Source organism: Zootoca vivipara, chromosome 14, assembly GCF_965207765.1.
Source record: "Zootoca vivipara chromosome 14, rZooViv2.hap1.1, whole genome shotgun sequence".
Taxonomy (NCBI): Eukaryota; Metazoa; Chordata; class Lepidosauria; order Squamata; family Lacertidae; genus Zootoca; species Zootoca vivipara.
In genome coordinates this window covers 27,992,766-28,011,739 of record NC_142597.1, presented here as the reverse complement: position 1 = coordinate 28,011,739, position 18,974 = coordinate 27,992,766, and the positions used below count along the sequence as shown (strand labels likewise).

The 18,974-nt window shown below is 47.8% G+C and overlaps 1 protein-coding gene across 1 annotated transcript in view; it reads left to right on the top strand.

Moving 5' to 3' along the window:
• Nucleotides 1-18,974, top strand: part of ADAMTS15 (ADAM metallopeptidase with thrombospondin type 1 motif 15) — a 41,755-nt gene that overhangs the window by 13,303 nt on the left and 9,478 nt on the right. The window contains exons 2-4 of the mRNA XM_035139258.3: nucleotides 9,063-9,195; nucleotides 15,393-15,560; nucleotides 17,547-17,830. Of these exons, the coding sequence (XP_034995149.2) occupies nucleotides 9,063-9,195; nucleotides 15,393-15,560; nucleotides 17,547-17,830 (585 nt within the window). The remainder of the gene's footprint in view (nucleotides 1-9,062; nucleotides 9,196-15,392; nucleotides 15,561-17,546; nucleotides 17,831-18,974) is intronic.

Genomic DNA, 18,974 nt, shown 5'->3' with positions numbered 1-18,974 from the left:
GTTGTATTTCAGAGTGGGCGTGAATGGAGAAAGCGTCTAGAGGATGAACAGAGAGTGCAACGTAGCTGGATACCATGAGGGAGGAATGGCTAGCCTGCTAGCCACGCAGGGCACAGGTCCAGTGACCCTGAACTTGCAGCCTCTCACAGGAAGTTACTGTGTGTTCTCAGATGTTATCTTTGCATGTGCAAGGGCTTGAACATTGTCCTTAAACTAACAAAATCTCAAAAGCTTAGATTCTTCAGTGAGAGATTCCAAAATAACCACAAACAGTCATGCTTTTTTTAAAAAAATATTTTTTATTGAATTTTATAAGAACATTAAAAAATATAACACATTAACAAAATAACACTACAAAACATAAAAATACAAAACGACATAAACAATAAACACATTTCATCTTATATCTTCTTTAAAATCATTGTCTCTTTTGCTTCCCCAAGTCCCTTCTATCTGATTTTCATTTTAAAGTCATCTGTAACAGTTTCTAGCTCATTACTTTTTAAATTCATCATCATAATTTTTTCCCCTTAATTCATTTATAACTCAATTTATAACTCAATTTCCAGTTTTATAATCTTTTCCTTATATCCCTAATGCCTTAACTTCGGTCTTTCCCTAGGTGATCCATCTTTTATTATTCAGAAATAATTCCCTAAGTACACTTTAATTTTTTTCCAATCTTCCTCCACTCTCTCATCCGCCTGGTCTCGAAGTCTTCCTGTCAATTCTGCTAGTTCCATGAAGTCCAACATTTTCATTTGCCATTCTTGTAAAGAGGGTAGTTCTTCCTTCTTCCAGTATTTCGCAAGCAAAATCCTCGCCGCTGTGGTGGCGTACATAAACAAGTTAACATCCTCTTTTGGGATTTCCTCCCCGATTATTCCAAGCAAAAAGGCCTCTGGTTTTTTCAAAAATGTGTTTTTATATATCTTTTTCATTTCGTTATAAATCATTTCCCAGAAGCCTTTTATCTTGGGGAAGTCCACCACATATGGTAGAATGAGCCCAAACAACCACGCTTTTAAGCAGTATGCCAGGGGGTGGGGGGACATCTGTGGTCCTCCAGATGTTGCTGAACTACAACTCCCACCATCTCTGACAATTGTCTAGGCCAGCCGGGGCTGATGGGAGCTGGAGTCCAACAACACTCCTCGCTGTGCAAGGCGATGTATTCAGCATGATGGCCTTGGCTGTGAACCTTCTGTGGAGTTGGCAGGTTGACTTGGAAATTATATTAACATGGGTCATTGTAAAGTGTGATAAGTGATCAGCAGAGCTGTCTTGTGAGCTGAGAATTTATTCCCACCCACCCATGTTCCTCTTCTGCTAGCTGCCACCCTGCCTGAATCGTTCCAGAAAATGGACAGAGATGGGTGCTGACCAAGGAATTTTGTAGATTCTTATCTTGATCTCCTGAGAAGCAGGACACGACAATCTTGCTGATGGACGACCTTAGCTTCCTCCTGAAGCCCATCTATCACAATGAGGTGAATGTGATTCCCGTTCCCTATGGCTGCAGGAAAACTGCCCCTGGGGAACAACCAATCTCTTGCTTCAAAATGCCTGTCAAAGCTCCTTAGTGCAAGCCTGTAATTGGCCTGTCATCACTTTTGCATCATTATACCCAGTTTTGCACTTGATAATCCTCAAGTTGTTGTTGTTTAGTCGTTTAGTCGTGTCCAACTCATCGTGACCCCATGGACCATAGCATGCCAGGCACTCCTGTCTTGCACTGCCTCCCGCAGTTTGGTCAAACTCATGTTCGTAGCTTCGAGAACACTGTCCAACCATCTCGTCCTCTGTCGTCCCCTTCTCCTAGTGCCCTCAATCTTTCCCAACATCAGGGTCTTTTCCAAGGATTCTTCTCTTCTCATGAGGTGGCCAAAGTATTGGAGCCTCAGCTTCACGATCTGTCCTTCCAGGGAGCACTCAGGGCTGATTTCCTTCAGAATGGATAGGTTTGATCTTCTTGCAGTCCATGGGACTCTCAAGAGTCTCCTCCAGCACCATTGATCCCCTTCATGGATCAATGCCTTGTCGTGGTGAAGGGGCTTGAATAACTCAGAGAAGCTATGAGCTATGCCATGCAGGGCCACCCAAGATGGACAGGTCATAGTGGAGAGTTTTGACTAAACGTGATCCACCTGGAGAAGGAACTGGCAAGCGACTCCAGTATCCCTGCCAAGAAAACTCCATGGACAAAGACAACAGGCATATAATCCTCATACTCTGTGCAAAGATGTGCCAGCAGGGGTCCTGCCTCAACCTGACCTCATATAATCCCTTTTAGCCCCTGGGGGTGGATCTACACACAGGAAAAAATGCTACAAATAAGCCAGAAATTAAATCAAGGTAACAAAAGAAAAAAAGGAACGCTATGGAAAATTGCTTAGAAATTTCTTTTTGCTCTCTGGTGCCATCTGGTATTGCATGTTTATAATGCATTCAAAACGCTGTTTCTGGACTAACGTAGCTGAGGCCTGGGACTCAGCGGAAAAAGCCCTAGGGCTCCATTGCGCCTTGAGGGGTACCAGGGCCACATTCACACCATACATTGATAAAACTGCAATTTCACTTCAAGCAGTTATGGCTCCCCCGCAAGGAATTCTGGGAGCTGTGGTTTGTTAAGGGTGCTGAGAGTTGTTAGGGAGACTCCCCATTTCCCTTCCCTGAGCTGCAATTCCCACAGTTCCCTGGGAAAAGGGCTTGACTGCGAAACCGCTTTGGTAATTAGAGCTCCTGAAGAGGAATAGGGGTCTCCTAACAACTCCCAGGACCCTTGAACTACAGCTCCCAGGATTCCTTGGGGGAAGCTACACTGACTCTTCAGAGTGGGATCATCATGCTTTGGCTGCATGGTGCGGATGTGGCCTTTAGAGCCAGCCCTGTAGGCGCCTCTCCACTTACAACACCAGTAGCCCTTTAGTCATCTTGAGGCTCTTACTGGGGCGAGAAATCTCATGTCCCTCTCTTGCATAAGGGCCAAAAGTTACATGTAGTGGCTCTCTAGACCCACCAGTGAGCTGCTTTACCAGATTGTTGTTAAGGACCAGCGATTGCCTAACAGGAGAGAGTTTTTGGCTCATTGCTCTCTATTCACTTTCCTCTTTCTCTTTCTTTTATTTTTTTTGGTTAAAGCCAGTGCCAGATTATCTGCTCCATTGACCATCATCTGCCACAGAGAGGAGCGTGAGCTGGCTAGGGAGAGGCAGTTTGCGCAGAGACAATGGAAAGCTCTCTCTGGGTCACAGTGACGAAGGGCTTCTCTGGTTAGCATCCAGCAGAGGAGGGGGAAGATCTTGGCTACGTTGGCAGAAGAAAATTCCAGAGAGAGAGAGAGAGTCTTATGGCACCGTGAAGATAAACAGCTGTATTGTTTGTGCAATACAGTGGATGCGAACCATTCAGGCGAATGGGGGCACCACCAGGGGGCTAGCATGGGCAATAATAATAATAATAATAATAATAATAATAATAATAATAATAATAATAATAGTTACAGGTAGGTAGCTGAAGAAGTGTGCATGCACACAAAAGCTCATATCTATGACAAACTTAGTTGGTCTCTAAGGTGCTACTGGAAGGATTTTTTAAATTTTGTTTTAATAATAATAATATAATTTATACCCCACCCATCTGGCTGGGTTTCCCCAGCCACTCTCGGCAGCTCCCAAAACATGATAAAAGATCAAACATTAAAAACTTCCCTAAACAGGGCTGAGTTCAGATGTCTTCTAAAAGTCAGGCAGTTGTTTATTTCCTTGACATCAGGTGGGAGGGCGTTCCACAGGTTCCATCTTCTTCCACCTTAGTCTTGGTCAGGCATCCCCAACCTGCGGTCCTCCAGATGTTTTGGCCTACAACTCCCATGATCCCTAGTTAACAGGATCAGTGGTCAGGGATGATGGGAATTGTGGTCCAAAACATCTGGAGGGCTGAAGGTTGGGGATGCCTGGTCTTGGTGTTGCCTTTGTAGATCTCAGCAAGTCAGAGAATAGGAATGAAGCTCTAATTCAGGCATAGGCAAACTCTGCCCTCCAGATGTTTTGGGACTACAGCTCCCATCATCCCTGACCACTGGTCCTGTTAGCTAGGGATGATGGGAGTTGTGGTCCCAAAACATATGGAGGGCTGAGTTTGCCTATGCCTGCTCTAATTAGTAGGCCCTGCCTGTTACTGGCTCTGGCGCCACCTACTGTTGAGCTCCCTGCTTTCCCACCCAACCATTCCCCACGACCATTAGTTAGCCCACTGGTATCCCAACTCCTCCAGTCCTGATTCTTTTGTGTAATATTTATGACTTATCACGGCCGGCTCCTGGTGGCTCACATCCGAGCATCTTCATCCTGGATTCCTTCAGTTGTCGGCGAGATTGCAGAAGACGATAGCCTTGAAATACGATGCATCTTCCCCAAAGGTTGAAGAATGCCCATGTGTGAACTCCATGCAGCCATTTATCTTCCTCCTCGCTCTCCCCACCTCACTCTCTTGTGTGGGCGCACTTCAAAGGAAATGATCCGCACAGGAAAGGAGGCGGCTGCATTTGCCTCTGAGAAGGAGGAGCACACACAGGGACCTGAGTGGGGTTGGATGACTCAGGATGCAAGCCCAGTCCTGGAGGTCGGCCACCCCTATGATGTTTGGAAAGGAATGCTGTCCTGGTGGGATCATCCGTCAGCTGACTGTGCGCTGCTGGTGCAGAGGCATGGCGCTGATTCTCAGGGCCTTCAGGACTCGACAGAAGAAAGGCCCTCTTCACAGAAAGGCAAAATCGCCCAAAGACGCAGCGATGTAGAGTTAGGTCACCTGTTTTCAGAAAATGAAAACAAAACTGCCAGTACAGTGGTACCTCGGTTTAAGTACACAATTGGTTCCGGAAGTCTGTACTTAACCTGAAGCGTACTTAACCTGAAGCGAACTTTCCCATTGAAAGTAATGGATAGTCGATTAATCCATTCCAGACGGTCTGCGGAGTACTTAAACTGAAGCGTACTTAACCTGAAGCGAACTTTCCCATTGAAAGTAATGGAAAGTGGATTAATCCGTTCCAGACGGGTCCGCGGAATACTTAAACTGAACGTACTCAAACCGAAGCGTACTTAAACCAAGGTATAACTGTATCATTATGACAAATCTGTGCTGTCAACGCATTTGGAATACAGTGTACAGTTCTGGTTGCCTCACCTCAAAAAGGATGCGATAGAGTTGAAAAAGGGCAACCGAAACGATGATTAGAGGAAAGTTTTTTTCTTCTCTCGTAACACAGGGACTCATGGACATCCAGTGAATGTTGGAAGATTCGGGACAGATAGAAGAAAGGCTTTCTTCAGGCAGCACTGAGTTAAACTGTGGAGCTTGCTCTCTCGGGAGACAGGGATGGCCAACAACCTAGATCCAGGCATAGGCAAACTCGGCCCTCCAGATGTTTTGGGACTACAACTCCCATCATCCCTAGCTAACAGGACCCAGTGGTCAGGGATGATGGGAGTTGTAGTCCGAAAACATCTGGAGGGCCGAGTTTGCCCTATGCCTAACCTTGATGGCTTTAAAAGAGGATTAGACAAATTTGTGGAGGAGAAGGATTATCAGCGCTCCTTGCCATGACGGCCACAGATGGAGGCAGCAATGCTTCTGAATGCCAGTTGTCAGGAGTATGGGCAGGAGTCAGGCTCTGGGGCCTGTAGTGCTTTGCAGGACTGGGGCCTGCCTCAGCTTGTGCTGGAGAAGCAAGGCGTGGTCACACAGGTGAAGTCCTCAGCTTGTGCTGGAGAGGCAAGGAGTAGTCACCCAGGTGAGGCCACTTGAGATCTCACTGCACCTGGTGGCAGGAGCTGGGAGGGATAAAAGCCCAGCATTTCCCTTCAGCTCTTTGCCACAGCAACGCTATCCCTGCCTGGTTGCATCTGGCCTCCTGCTCCTTGGACCCTTGCCTTGCTGCCGCCTTGCTTCTTGTTCCTGGATCCTCCGCCTTGCTCCCTGCTCCTTGGACCCTTGCTTCGCCTTGCTTCGTGCCCCGTGGACCTTCGCCTCTGCCTTGCTCCTCGACCCTGCTTCTTCACCACCATCTTGCCTCTGGTCCTGACACCCGCCGACCGGACCGTGACACCAGTTGCTGGAAACCACAGGAGGGGAGAGGCCTTTTGGGCCTCAGGTCTTGCTTGTGGGCAACTGGTCGGCCACTGTGAGAACAGGATGCTGGACCGGATGGGCCATTGGCCTTATCCAGCAAGGTTTTTCTTTCATTTCCCCACCCCCCACCCCCGGAGCTCCCTGCTGTCACCAGGGAGCACCCCCCAAAATCCAAAATGATGAAAAGAAGGGGTGGGACCCATGCCCTTGGTGTAACCCCAAGAAGATATGCTATGCTGCATTTGGGTGAGGTGTTATTAAGGCGTTCTCCCCCCCTGCCACAACCTGCTGTGCTCTGCACCCTGTCCTTTGGGCTCCACATTGTGATCGCGGAACATGACAGCACGCGTTCCCATTGTTGTCTTAGTTTAACGTCGTTCCTGAGGGCATGCCTTGAATCTGTTCGCTCTGCTCTTGCGACCGGAGGATATGGAAGCAATTTGTAAGAAGGCTAATGCCCTAACTGAAGCTCACGCGCTGGCCTCGGCAGGCAACATCTGCATGCCATGATGTCAGACCTGGCTCCTGACAGCAGCAACGGGGCTTATCGCTTAAGATGAGGATGTGGCAGAAATCCCCCACGGTGCCTCTGACGCTGGAAGCCGATGCTCTTGTCTTTTCCAGCTGGGCCGGTCACGGCCTGGGGCTTTAATGCTTGCGAGATGAGAGGACTGAGAGCTGCAAGGAAGTAGCTAACCTCCAGGCTTCCAGCCGGGGAGCCGAAACCCTTTGCTCTTTGCTTGCCCTTTGCCGATCGAGAGAGCATCTCTCGCACATGTGCACCGCAGAGGCCTTTTTTCGCCTGCTTCCCTTCCTTGGCTGCAAAGAAAGCTGGAAAGTCTATCAGCAGCACCTTGTCAAGAGCAGGAGGGACGGCCTCCCCCATTGCGGAAGGAACCCTTTCCAAGCTTTGAAAGCAAAACCGCCTTGCTTCCCTTTTTGGCCCTGGGGGTTTTCCATCCCCTGTCCAGTTCTGTCGATGCTTTTTGAGGCCTATCTCCTGCCTCCACGCCTTGATGCCAATAATCCTTCCTGCCCTGCTCTTGTGCTACAGAACAGGGGTGCCAACTTGAATAAAATATTGGGGGGGGAGTAAGCCCCACCTTGTATAATTGATCACAAGATACAGCATGCACACACCCTTTGAATGGGCAATGCCCATCAATTTTGGGAGGCCCCAGCAACTTCACATATTTTATTTGAGGGCCTGAAGGGACCTTGGCCCCTAGGACTTGGCTCCTATGCTACAGAAGGTAGTCATGTCCAGCCGCTGAGACCCCCATTTTCCAGCTCTTCCACAGGTACAAGGGATTCTCAGAATGGCAGGTTTACTAAGCTGAGCTGCTCCACAAGGCATACACCCAGGTTTGGATTTTAAAGTGTGAATGTGACATGCAGGCGTTAGCAATCGCAGGTGTCCTCTGTGGCTTGGAGTGCCTTTTCCCAGCCTGTCTGGTTCACCAACTCTGGCTGTTCCTGGACAGGGATAGCCTGACCGCTGTAGTCAGGGTCGGATCTATTATGAAGAAGAGTTTGGATTTGATATCCCGCTTTATCACTACCCTAAGCAGTCTCAAAGCGGCAGACGTTCTCCTTTCCCTTCCTCCCCCACAACAAACACTCTGTGAGGTGAGTGGGGCTGAGAGACTGCAAAGAAGTGTGACTAGCCCAAGGTCCCCCAGCAGCTGCATGTGGAGGAGCGGAGACACGAACCCGGTTCCCCAGATTACGAGTCTAACGCTCTTAACCACTACACCATGAAACTAATAAGTTTAAGAATTGGGGCCCCTAATCCCCAGACTTTAGTCTACATTGCTTTTATTTTTTTTGCATCTAGTAGACCTAATTTGAATCGCACAGCTCAAATCGATTAATTTCCCCCTGTATCTATTTCAACAATCCCAAAGTTTGAGAGTCGGTTGGCTCAGGGATATTATTTTTCTACTCACAATAATTAGCCGATAGAGGAAGTTAAGATGGGAAGTGCTGTAGAATTTCATCTGGATTGCATTTTAAAGTGAACTGGTCTAATCTTTTACTTCCCAGACTAATGTGTGGATTGGAATGCAGTTATCCTGCAGACAGCATTTCTAAGAACCTTGCAAAAATGTGTAAATGATTGTGCATTATTGGGGGGCGGGGGGGAGAGACACATGCAAAAATGCAGACTTTATGTGTTTTAAAGCAATGGCAGAAAACACGAGAAAATGGGCATTTGAGTCAATGTGTGTGAGAACGACACAGATCCAAAATAGGCTGATCCTCCCATCCCTAGTTACGACTCCATTGGCAATTTTTTTTTAATAAATCAATTCTATGGATGCAGAGCTTTGGTATGGACACTTGAAGCTACCATTGATCCCCTTGCCTGCGATCAGCTTCAAAGACCTGCTGTCTCGCTTGTTGCTATTATTAGTTAGTATAAACCTGGCAGCTGCAAGGCCTGTTCAGTGGTGTCTCCACAGCTGTGGAACTCCTTCCCCAATGGACTCCCTCTTTTCACCTTCTCTAGACATGCAATGAAGGTCTCTGTGTTCCACAAGGCTTTCTGTGTGCAAGGCTTCCTGACTGTATGTTGATTCAGTTTTTAGGTTCTTCTGCTGAAATGTCTTCCAACGTACCTTTTTGTTCTTTGCTGTTGTTTTTATTTCATGGAATTGTAGAGTTGGAAGTGACTCAAAGGGCCGTCTAGTCCAACCCACAGCGATGCAAAAATCGCAACTATTTCTCCTGTTGTAAACCACCTTGGGAAGATTGTATCTCGAAAGGTGGCGTATACACGAATAAAACAGATAAATTGCGGTTGCCTTGAAAGTTCATGTTCTGGGCCAAAAAAGTTGCTCTTTAGTAACCACCTTGGCTGCAGCAACCAGCAACCCCTGGTACCTTTCTTGCCATGAGATTAAAAAGCGCCTTTTTGTTCTTGGCAGGATTTGTGTGGTGCTACCACCTGCGACACCTTGGGCATGGCAGATGTCGGCACCATGTGTGACCCCAAACGTAGCTGCTCTGTCATTGAGGACGATGGCCTCCCTTCTGCTTTTACAACAGTTCACGAGCTAGGTAAGTAGTAGCTTTGGCAAAGTACAAGATTTAGCCTGAAAATGCATTCAACATCATTTACTTATTGCCATTTCTTATATGATGTAATTATACTATTGACCCCACACTCTTCTGCCAAAAGGGTTCCTAGAGCAGCTTGCAGTTCCATAGAAACAAGCAAACAAGATAACTCATGCCCTTAGGCTTTCTATCTAAAAGACACAACACACATGGAAAAAGGGAGGAGGGCGGAGGAAGAAGAAAGTAAGCTCAAGTGCCAGGAAGGGAGGCATAAACATGCTCAGAGCTGGGATCCCCCAGAATATTGCTTTCAATCCAGCACCACAGAAAAGCGTAGTAGAGTCTTTTGCTGCCTGCGCTGTTGCATCTGTCTGGTTTTGCCGGCTCTCCTTCAAATGTTCGCCAGACCGTTCTTGGCTCGAAGCCTCCATCCATCATTTTGTGGCTTAGGAAGTGGCCACTTAAACCAAAGCCACAGCAAAGAGGCAGAGCCCCTGTCTGTGGTTTCCACCTGGGAAGCAGATTTAGACCAGGGGGAAGTGGAGACACAGGATTGGACCCATTTATGTATAAGTGTGTGTGTGTGCGCGCGCACACGTGTGTGTGTGCGCGTGGAGAGAGAGAGGGAGAGAGAGTCAGCCTTAATCCATAATTTGGAGATGAGCCTGATTTTATTTTATTTTAAACTATGACTACTTTGCTCAGGAAGTTTAGACAATAGCAAAACTTCCAGAATAGCTTTCTTGGGAAACTCCACATGTGCGTGTGAGTGAGAAAAAGAAAGCAAGTGAGAGTGCAGCCTTGTTCCCTGTGTGTGTGTCAGAGAGAGAGAGAGAGAGAGAGAGAGAGAGAGAGAGAGAGAGAGAGAGAGAGAGAGAAAGAAACGCCAAGTTTATTCCCAAAGGGGCAGGGAGCTTTGAGTTAAACTGTTGGGAAAGCAGCTGTTGGGAAGACAAGGGAGCCCAAGCCACAAATTCGCCTGCTCTGGCTTGGTCACTACCTCGTTTCCCAGGCTTTAGAAATCCTGAAATAGCATGTCATGGCCGGGACGCATTCGACACACACCTAGATCCGGAGAAGTGGAATGCCAGATTGTCAACAGGATTCGTAGCCAAATTGCTAGACTCTCATTTGGATAACAGGAAAAGGTTCTGCTTTTTTTCTTTACTTTTTTTAATTAGTGCCACAACAAATTCTGCACTCGCAATTTTAATTTGGATTCCACTGCACAGCCGGAAATGGAACTGCCAGGAATCAGATTTCCCTGGTGGGAATGGGCTGGTTCACACACGTTCAGCTGTGAATGAGCAGCCCCCAGTTCAGGCTGCCTCTGGGCCATGGGTTGCATCAAAGTTTATAAAATTATGTATGGTTTAGAGCAGGAATTTGGATGTGGGCCCTCCAGGCTTCTCCACCTGGTCTTGGGACTATCTCTGAGCAACACCTAGAGAAGGGCCATTGGCCTGATCCAGCAGGCTCTTATTGTGTTCTTAATGGCACCTGGCTGATGATAATGCCTCTTTGTTGCCTGGATGGAGGATGGAGAGGCATGTCTGAGGATCAGGAGCAGCTGACATGATGTCATGGTGCTGTGACGGAGCCAGCCTCCCTGAAGCAGCAGCGCTACTACTCACCAGGATGGGGTGGGGCAGGGTGGCAGTCAGGATGGAGTGGCACATGTCGTTGCCTGGATCTCGCCTCCCCTCCTGCTCTGTTCTGGTAAGTGGAAGGGATGCTCCTGCTGGAATCCTGGATGCATAAAGCCACATTGCCTGACTGTTTGCTCTCTAGAAACCTCAGTCTCTTGTGTATACTGGTGCATATTGTACAAAGGGGAAAAGCCACGTCTATTGCCCTGCCCACTTTTGTCTCTGGACAACATGGGCAAAAGAAGAGCCTGGGATGGATCAGGCCAATGACCCATCCATAATAGCATCCTGTTTCTAACAGTGGCCAACCAGATGCCATAAAGGGAAACCCCCAAGCAGGACCTGAGCGCAAGAGAACTCTCCTCTCCTGTGGTTTCCAGCAGCCGGTACTCAGAAGCATTGCTGTCTCCAACTGTAGAGGCAGGGCCAGGGGCGTAGTGAGGCGCCACGACACCCGGGGCGGCAAATTGCCATGCAACCGGGGGGGGGCGCATCGCTGCTACGTAACAATGCATGCGTGTTACGTAATGATGCATGCGTCGTTACGTGGCGGGGTATTGCCGCCCCCCCCCGTGCCTCCAAATCCGCGCACCTCCAGCTACAAAACTCCAGGTAGAAATCCCGCTCAGCTTTTAATGTTTGATGGATTTCTGTATTTTAATATTTTGTTGGAAGCCGCCCAGAGTCCCGCTGCGCATGCGTGTTATGTAGCGGGGTATTGCCGCCCTCCCGGCGACTCCAATCCATGCGGTGCGGTGGGGTGTGTGTGCCACTTGGTGCGGAGTTTTTACCAGGAGGCTGGAGGCTCAGCTTGGGAGTTGCGGGGGTGGGGGTGGAACACGGGGCGGACTGCCCCCATCGCCCCCCATTGCAACGCCCCTGGGCAGGGCAGAGCCATAGTGGATAGTAATCATTAATAACCCTCTCCTCCTCCATTAATTTGTCCAATTCTCTCTTAAATCTATCCAGGTTGGTGGTCATCCAAGAGCATGTGGTCCTTGGAAGGTTCCCCATGAGGGGATGTGACCCTCAGGCTGAAAAGGGGTTCCCTATCTCTAGTGTGGAGGACTGAGAGGCAGTTTTCCTCCCTCTCTCAGAATGCTAGAACTGGGAGTCACCTAATAAAGCTAAACAGTGGGAGATGCAGAAGCGGGCAAAGGGAAGTTCATCTTCTCACTACAGTGCATAACTCATTTGTGGAATCTGCTGCCCACAAGGTTGTGGGTGGTGATGGCCAGTTGTCTGGGTGGCTTAAAAGAGGGATTAGGAAAAAAAAATCATGGCAGGAAAGCCTGCCAATGGCTGCTAGCCATGATGGCAGTATGCAGTCCTCCCAGATCAGAGGCCACAGACTACCAGTCACTGGGGAGCAACAGCAGGCAGTGGCATAGTGAGGGGGCACAAGAGTGGTTGCCCCAGGCACAAAATTCTTAGGGGTGCACAATTTCAACAGCCTGTGCTGCCTCAATACAGCTGTGCACTTCAAGAGCTCTGTTGAAAACCAGTGAACCAGCAAGTGACCTCCCCAGACAACATAATTACTCTTCTTTTTTTATCTCTGTGGCTGCAGTCTCCCGAGTGATGAGCAGTTGAATGCTCATGCATCCTCTGTTTTGTTCCCTGCCACTCACCCCTGCCATGCCCCCGGCACTGGCAACCCATGTTATGCCACTGACAGCAGGAAGGAGCTATTGCCTTCAGGCCCTGCTCATGGTGTTCCCAAAGCCTTCAATTCCCCTACTGCAGAAAACAGGATGCTGGTCCAGCAAGGCACAGGAATCTGCCTTATACCGAGTCAGCCTATTGGTCCATCTAGCTTAGTATTGCAAGCAGCTCTTCAGGCAGGGGAGTCTCTTTCACCTTTACCTGGAGATGCCATTGAGGACCAAACCTGGAGCCTCCAGCATGCCCAACGGATGCTCTGCCACTGAGTTCTTGCCCTTCCCCACGAACATATTTGTATGCTTAACACAGATGCCCAGGGATGCAGGTGCCTGCAGGATGAATCAAATCTTCACATTGCAAGTTTGCTGCCTGGTTTTAATGTTAAGGTTTTGGCAAGTGTCAAATTTAGAGTGGTTTGTTTTTTTAAAGCAAAACAAAACACGTAGCCCTAATTTTAACAGCTTCCCCAATCACAGGAGGCATCTGCTTTCAGATGTCCAGGGGAAATGGGCAGTTGTGGCAGGACCTTCCTCTCGTAGAAGTTGGCAGGAGTTGGAAGGAGGAAATCATTTCTTGCCTCCCCCTCGGATTCTCAGGTTTCCTCCTCCTGCCTTCTGCAAGGGCGAGTGTCCACACACAAAGCAGATGGTGTGAACCTTGGCCAGGATGTGGCTGGCTTGCAGGCTCGACCCTGGCAGGGTTACACGCATCTGGTGTAGCTTTCCCCCTGCCTTTGGGGGGCAATCTGATTAGAATGTGAGAAGCAAAAAACAACGCAGAGCCAGGAAGCAGATCCAACAGAGCAAAGGCTTTACTTGCAGGCTTTTGCAGAGAGCCGGGAGTCCCAGGAGCGACCGAGATGCCTCTTTTATGGATTATGCAGGGAGGGTGACGGAAGAAGCGAAGACACCATTTGTGACCCACCAGGCCAAGCCACAGTCTACCAGCTGTGTGTTCAGGGGCCTGCCAAGCCATTGGCGCTGCTCTTCAGACTGTTTTCTGCTAGCCCACGCATCCAGGACAAAGAGGAGAGGTTTATCAAGCCCCTTGTGGGCCGCAGTACGCTGTTGATGAGCTGTGTTTGACCAGACATTGTGCAGGCACCCGCCGCAAGATGCAAGTCAAAAGGGGATGTGCAATGAGCATCCTGGACAGGCTTGGGGGGAATCTGATCTGGGGTGTGTGATGGGAAGCTTCAAGGAACATCAATGAACACCTGAAGCTGCCTTGTCCTGAGTGTTATATTAGCCTAGTATTGTTTACTATGATGGGCAGTGGCTTTCTGGCATCTCTTGTGTCTAAGGATCAATGGTACAGCATCAGCCTTGCAGTCAGAAAGTCCCAGGTGCAATTTCCAGCAGGGTTGGCAGAGACCCCTGCATGAAATTTTAAGGATGTGTAATATGTGGCTACACGGCTACACCCTCCCGCTGTCAGGGCACAGTGAGAGTGGCTCTCAGAGTCCTCTCTAGCAGACTTACAGGAAAACTCTGAGGTTCAGCTCCTACCATGTGCCTATCTAGCAAACATGCATTGTTGGTTTGACTGCAGTGTAAATATCCCACAGTGCAGACTAGAGTAGTCTAATTGTGCTCAACCTTTGCAGACCCAGGACCCACCTCTTGCCCACGCATGTGTTTGGGGACCTGCTTCTTAATTCTTTACCGTCTATATGTATGGTTAATAGGGCTGCTGTTGTGACCCACCTTTGGTCAGGCTGGAGAGAAATTGGATTCAGTTTCAAGTGAAAGATGAACGTACCTGATCTGCATTGTCCCAATCCACACACAAACTGAAATAGAGCCATCCTTTGACATTTGCACTTCTCTGAATCTTGCAATGCAGCTCTCCAGGAAAGCAATAAATTCAAAATGCATATATTGCTGTAAAGTGTCCATATAAATACATGCATTAGTGAAAAGCATTATATGAGGAGAAACTGAAGATGCTGTGTGTGTCAATGACTTGGTCTCCTTCCACTCCTGGGTTTAGGGTGGCAGTGGCCCTGGAATGTGCTGGGTGGCTCTCCAATGTCTGCTATCATCAATCTGAAGTGCAAACCCACAGCGAATTTCTGCATGGAGTTTGGTGACTGACTAGGGATGGGGGAGTAAATTGATACAGTTTGCATTTAAAGCCAAATCTATCCAATTCACATGCTCTGAGACAATATGAAAACCGAAACACAGACATCCTTCAAAATATGTACTCGTCTGGATTTTATGATGCAGTTCTCCAACCAAACAGTGTTTACAAAAATGCATCTATTTCAAAGAAGTGTGCCTAAATAGGAATATATTAGTGAAAATAGCATGCAAAAATGCAGGCGGAATGTGTTCAAAATTGCATACAAAAATATGTTTGAGGCCGGAGGAACATCGGCCGGCTGTGAGGCATGAAGGCCGCTCCCTGCAAGGCCTTTTTCACCTGGCCTAGGGGGCAGGGCCCAGACTCACCAGCCCCACTGAAGAGGCTCCTCATGAGGCCGGAGGAACTCGGCTAATGTTTTATTGATTGATTGATTTTAACATGCTGTACCCTGCTTTGACATTTTTATTAAAAAATATGAATGAATGAATGAATGTTTATTAGGAGACATTTGCACTAAAATGGAAGAATAATTTTTTAAGTTTAAAAAAATGCAACTTGCCGTAGAAACGTGGGAATTTAAGATTGAAAACATGAGAAATGGAGAGAACTGAAATTGCTAGATCCATCCATCGCTATGGCTGACCAAATAATTTAGAGTCCACACTCAGCCCCCCATGAAATCACTGGAGAGGTGATTGGTTGGACACCTTGGTTCACTGTGAACTTCGTTGCCCAAAGGCTGCTGGAGGTACTCTCCGTGGTTTTTGAAACAACTACTGTTTCTCCTTCTAGGACACGTCTTCAACATGCCCCATGACAACGTGAAGGTCTGTGAGGAGGTCTTTGGCAGGCTTAGGACCAACCACATGATGTCGCCCACTCTTATCCAGATTGACCGCATCAGCCCTTGGTCAGCTTGCAGCGCTGCCATCATCACCGACTTCCTGGACAGCGGACATGGTGAGCAGGGGATAGGGAGTAGGTAGGTGAAAAGGGGTGAGCGAAGGAGGCATTTGGGTGCCACCCTGTGTATTGCTTTGTTGTCAAAGCTAGCCAGAATTAGGAGGTACCTTACTTTGACATTTGCTGGGCGTACATAGCAGTGAATGCTAAATGGTTTCAGTCACAAACAAGGAGTCAAAGGGGAGCTTATAGGAGCGTTCTTCCAGGCCTGAAGGATAACAGTGGAATGCCATTTCTGGAAGACCAAGGAGATTGGTTAGGCCAAAGCTTCTGTTCCCATTCCTCTCCCTGGCAATGATGAAGGCTGGAGCTTATGAAGAGAAAACATATGGAGGCCTCCGAGTGCAGCATTTGTAATCTTCCACCGCCAGTGAACTGAGTCCTCCCCACCTCTTGGTTGTCATCCAGCCATGGCATTTGATGCGAACACAAGTCTCTCCCCGCCTCCTGCCTCCAGACCACCATTTGGCCAGAAGCTGCCAGGAAGATTAACTTATAAGGCACCACCTTCCTATAGAGCTGCTGCTGAATTTTGCCCAAAGTGTAATTTTAATTGGAGGATATTGGAGGTTCCTCCTCAGGTAAAGCCCTCAATGGATTTTGGAGTCTCCTGCTCAGGTGGAGCACCCAACCATTTCAGTAAGACAAACAAAATTTCCCAGAGGAGTTCTGCAGATCTCTGCAGACTTTGGCCCACAAAAAATATGAATGTGTATTGTTGGTCAAACTGTACACTTTGCGTGCCATCCTTTGTTCCTTGCCAGCACTGCTGGGAATCTAGAGCTGGTGAAGGAAGCCTTTATTTATTGCGCAAAGTTGCTGGGGCCTGGGATTAGAATTGCCATAGGATTTTGCCTAAAGTTGAATCTGAAGGTTCTCGCTTGAGAAAAAACATCTGAGACATTGCCGGTCAATCAAAATCTTTTATCAAGGCTAGGGGAAATTATCCAGTGAGTTCTGTACATCCCTACCATGTTATTGTACAGACAAAATGGTTGTGTGGCTCTGCTTTTAATGAATGTGAGGCATGAGGCCTCAGCAAATGATGGGCCTAGAGAAGAAGGGATGTCGGAGAGGCTTCAGTCCAACTGCCTCCAAGGTTGGAGTCATCAAGCACTGACCCAGAAGACTTGGCCTGCTCCTCTGGTTTTGTTAAACAGTTTATACCGGGAGGGCTGCAAGTCTTTAAAAATGCAAAACCTGAATGCTGCTTGAAACAGCTGTGTTACGTGGCGCCCAGAATTGTGTTACGACAGTTCAGCTGAAGCTCTCTTTCACTGGTTTTTGAAGCCTTCTTATATTAATTTAATTCATGAGATTTTTACATCCCCTTCCAATACAGACGTCCAATGCAGTATACTATATAATACTGCAAGTCAGAAAACACCAGATCAAGTAATAATCTATTTTTTTAATGTTATAAAAGTAAAACGGACAAGTAAGCAATCAGCAGACGTGACAGCCCTTGGGATATCGGAATATGGCTATACATATCTCCTCTCATCCAGGCTAAACATACCCAATTCCCTCAAACGTTCCTCATCAGGCTTGGTTTCCAGACCCTTCTTGACCATTTTGGTCACCCTCCTCTGCACAGCTTCCAGCTTGTCAATATCCTTCTTAAACTGTGGCACCCAGAACTGGACATAGTATTTCAGGTGTTCAGGTATTCTGACCAAGGCGGAATAGAGCCCTTGATCACCATCATCATCATCATTATTTGTTGAATTTATATACCGCCATCTACCCGCAGGTCTCATGATAATGTTGAAAGTGCACCTGATTTTCCGTACAGTCCCTCTGGGAGCCGTTCTGTACAACATCTGAGACACACATCCAATGGAGCTGTGCGCACGCTTTAGCAGAGTTCAGCAGAAAGCCAGACTGTGGCAACTTACTTTCTTGGGGAAGCTGTCAAAAATCTATGAAGTCTCTCTTTTGCTGACTCCCTCCCCGTTCCCCTCCTCTCCCTCCCTCTTCCAGGCGACTGCCTCTTGGATGAACCCACCAAGCCCATCCCACTGCCTGAAGACCTCCCTGGTTCCAACTACAACCTCAACCAGCAGTGTGAGCTGGCCTTTGGCATGGGCTCCAAGCCCTGCCCATACATGCAGTACTGCACCAAGCTGTGGTGCACAGGGAAGGCACGGGGACACATCATGTGCCAGACGCGCCATTTTCCTTGGGCGGATGGCACCAGCTGTGGAGAAGGGAGGTTCTGCCTGAAGGGTGTCTGTGTCGAGAGGCATAACATCAGTAAGTACCGGGTGAGTACCTATTGGCTCCGTACTGAGGATGTGGCTTGGGGAGGGCTGATATCTGTGGAGGTCTAGACTTATGTGTTACAAAGCTCTAAATCAGGCATCCCCAAACTGCGGCCCTCCAGGTGTTTCGGCCTACAACTCCCATGATCCCTAGCTAACAGGACCAGTGGTTGGGGAAGATGGGAATTGTAGTCCAAAACATCTGGAGGGCCGAAGTTTGGGGATGCCTGCTCTAAATCATGTGTAAATGAAACAGATACTGTGTTTCTCCGAAAATAAGACACCCTCTTATATTTATTTTTCCTAAAACATACACCCACAGTGGCTTATTTTCAGGGGATGTCTTATTTTTTATTACGCGTCCAGCCTCGCCTCTTCCTTGGGGCCCTCCAGAACTGCGCCTATCACTATGTCTTATTTTCGGGGTATGGCTTATATTGCGCAAATGCTTAGAAATCCTGCTATGGCTTATTTTATGGATATGTCTTATTTTAGGAGAAACAGGGTATATGAAAAGCATCTTAGCCTCTTCCACTGACTAAATCGAGGGCTTTAGAGAATTTGAATCTTTGACAGGCTTCTGAGATTTCACCAGCCATCACTGACCCGCTTCCTCTTTTGCAGGCATAACAGCTAGAAACTTGCTTTAAACAAACAAACAAACAAACAAAAACAAACAAACCCTAAAAGCTGAGCTTCTCAGAACGCTGAATTCTCCACCCAGTATTAACTGCATGCTTGCACAGAATCAAGGAGTTCACAAGTTCTGCATGAAGGGGTTCCCCAGAGGTAGTGATGCTAGAAACCTATCCCTTTTCTTTCTACTGATTTTTATTTTTATTATTATTATTTGCCAATGTATGTCTGGGATACTTAGCAGCAAGAGCAGATTGCAATTTGTGCAGTGCTGATCTTTATCCTTGCTCCCCGTTGCATGTTGCCTTATTTTTGTTGGAGGGGCACACAATTAAGGTTGAAGTAGATGGGTCGATGGATCAATTGGTCACATTTGCATTGGAATAAATACAGCTTCCGAGCAGAAAGCAGTGTTGCATGCTTGTGCCTTAGCAGGCAGGCATCAGAAAAGGCATTGCCTCTTGTGTGAAGAAGAAAGGGGTGCTACTGGAGAGGATGCTTGCCATCTGCA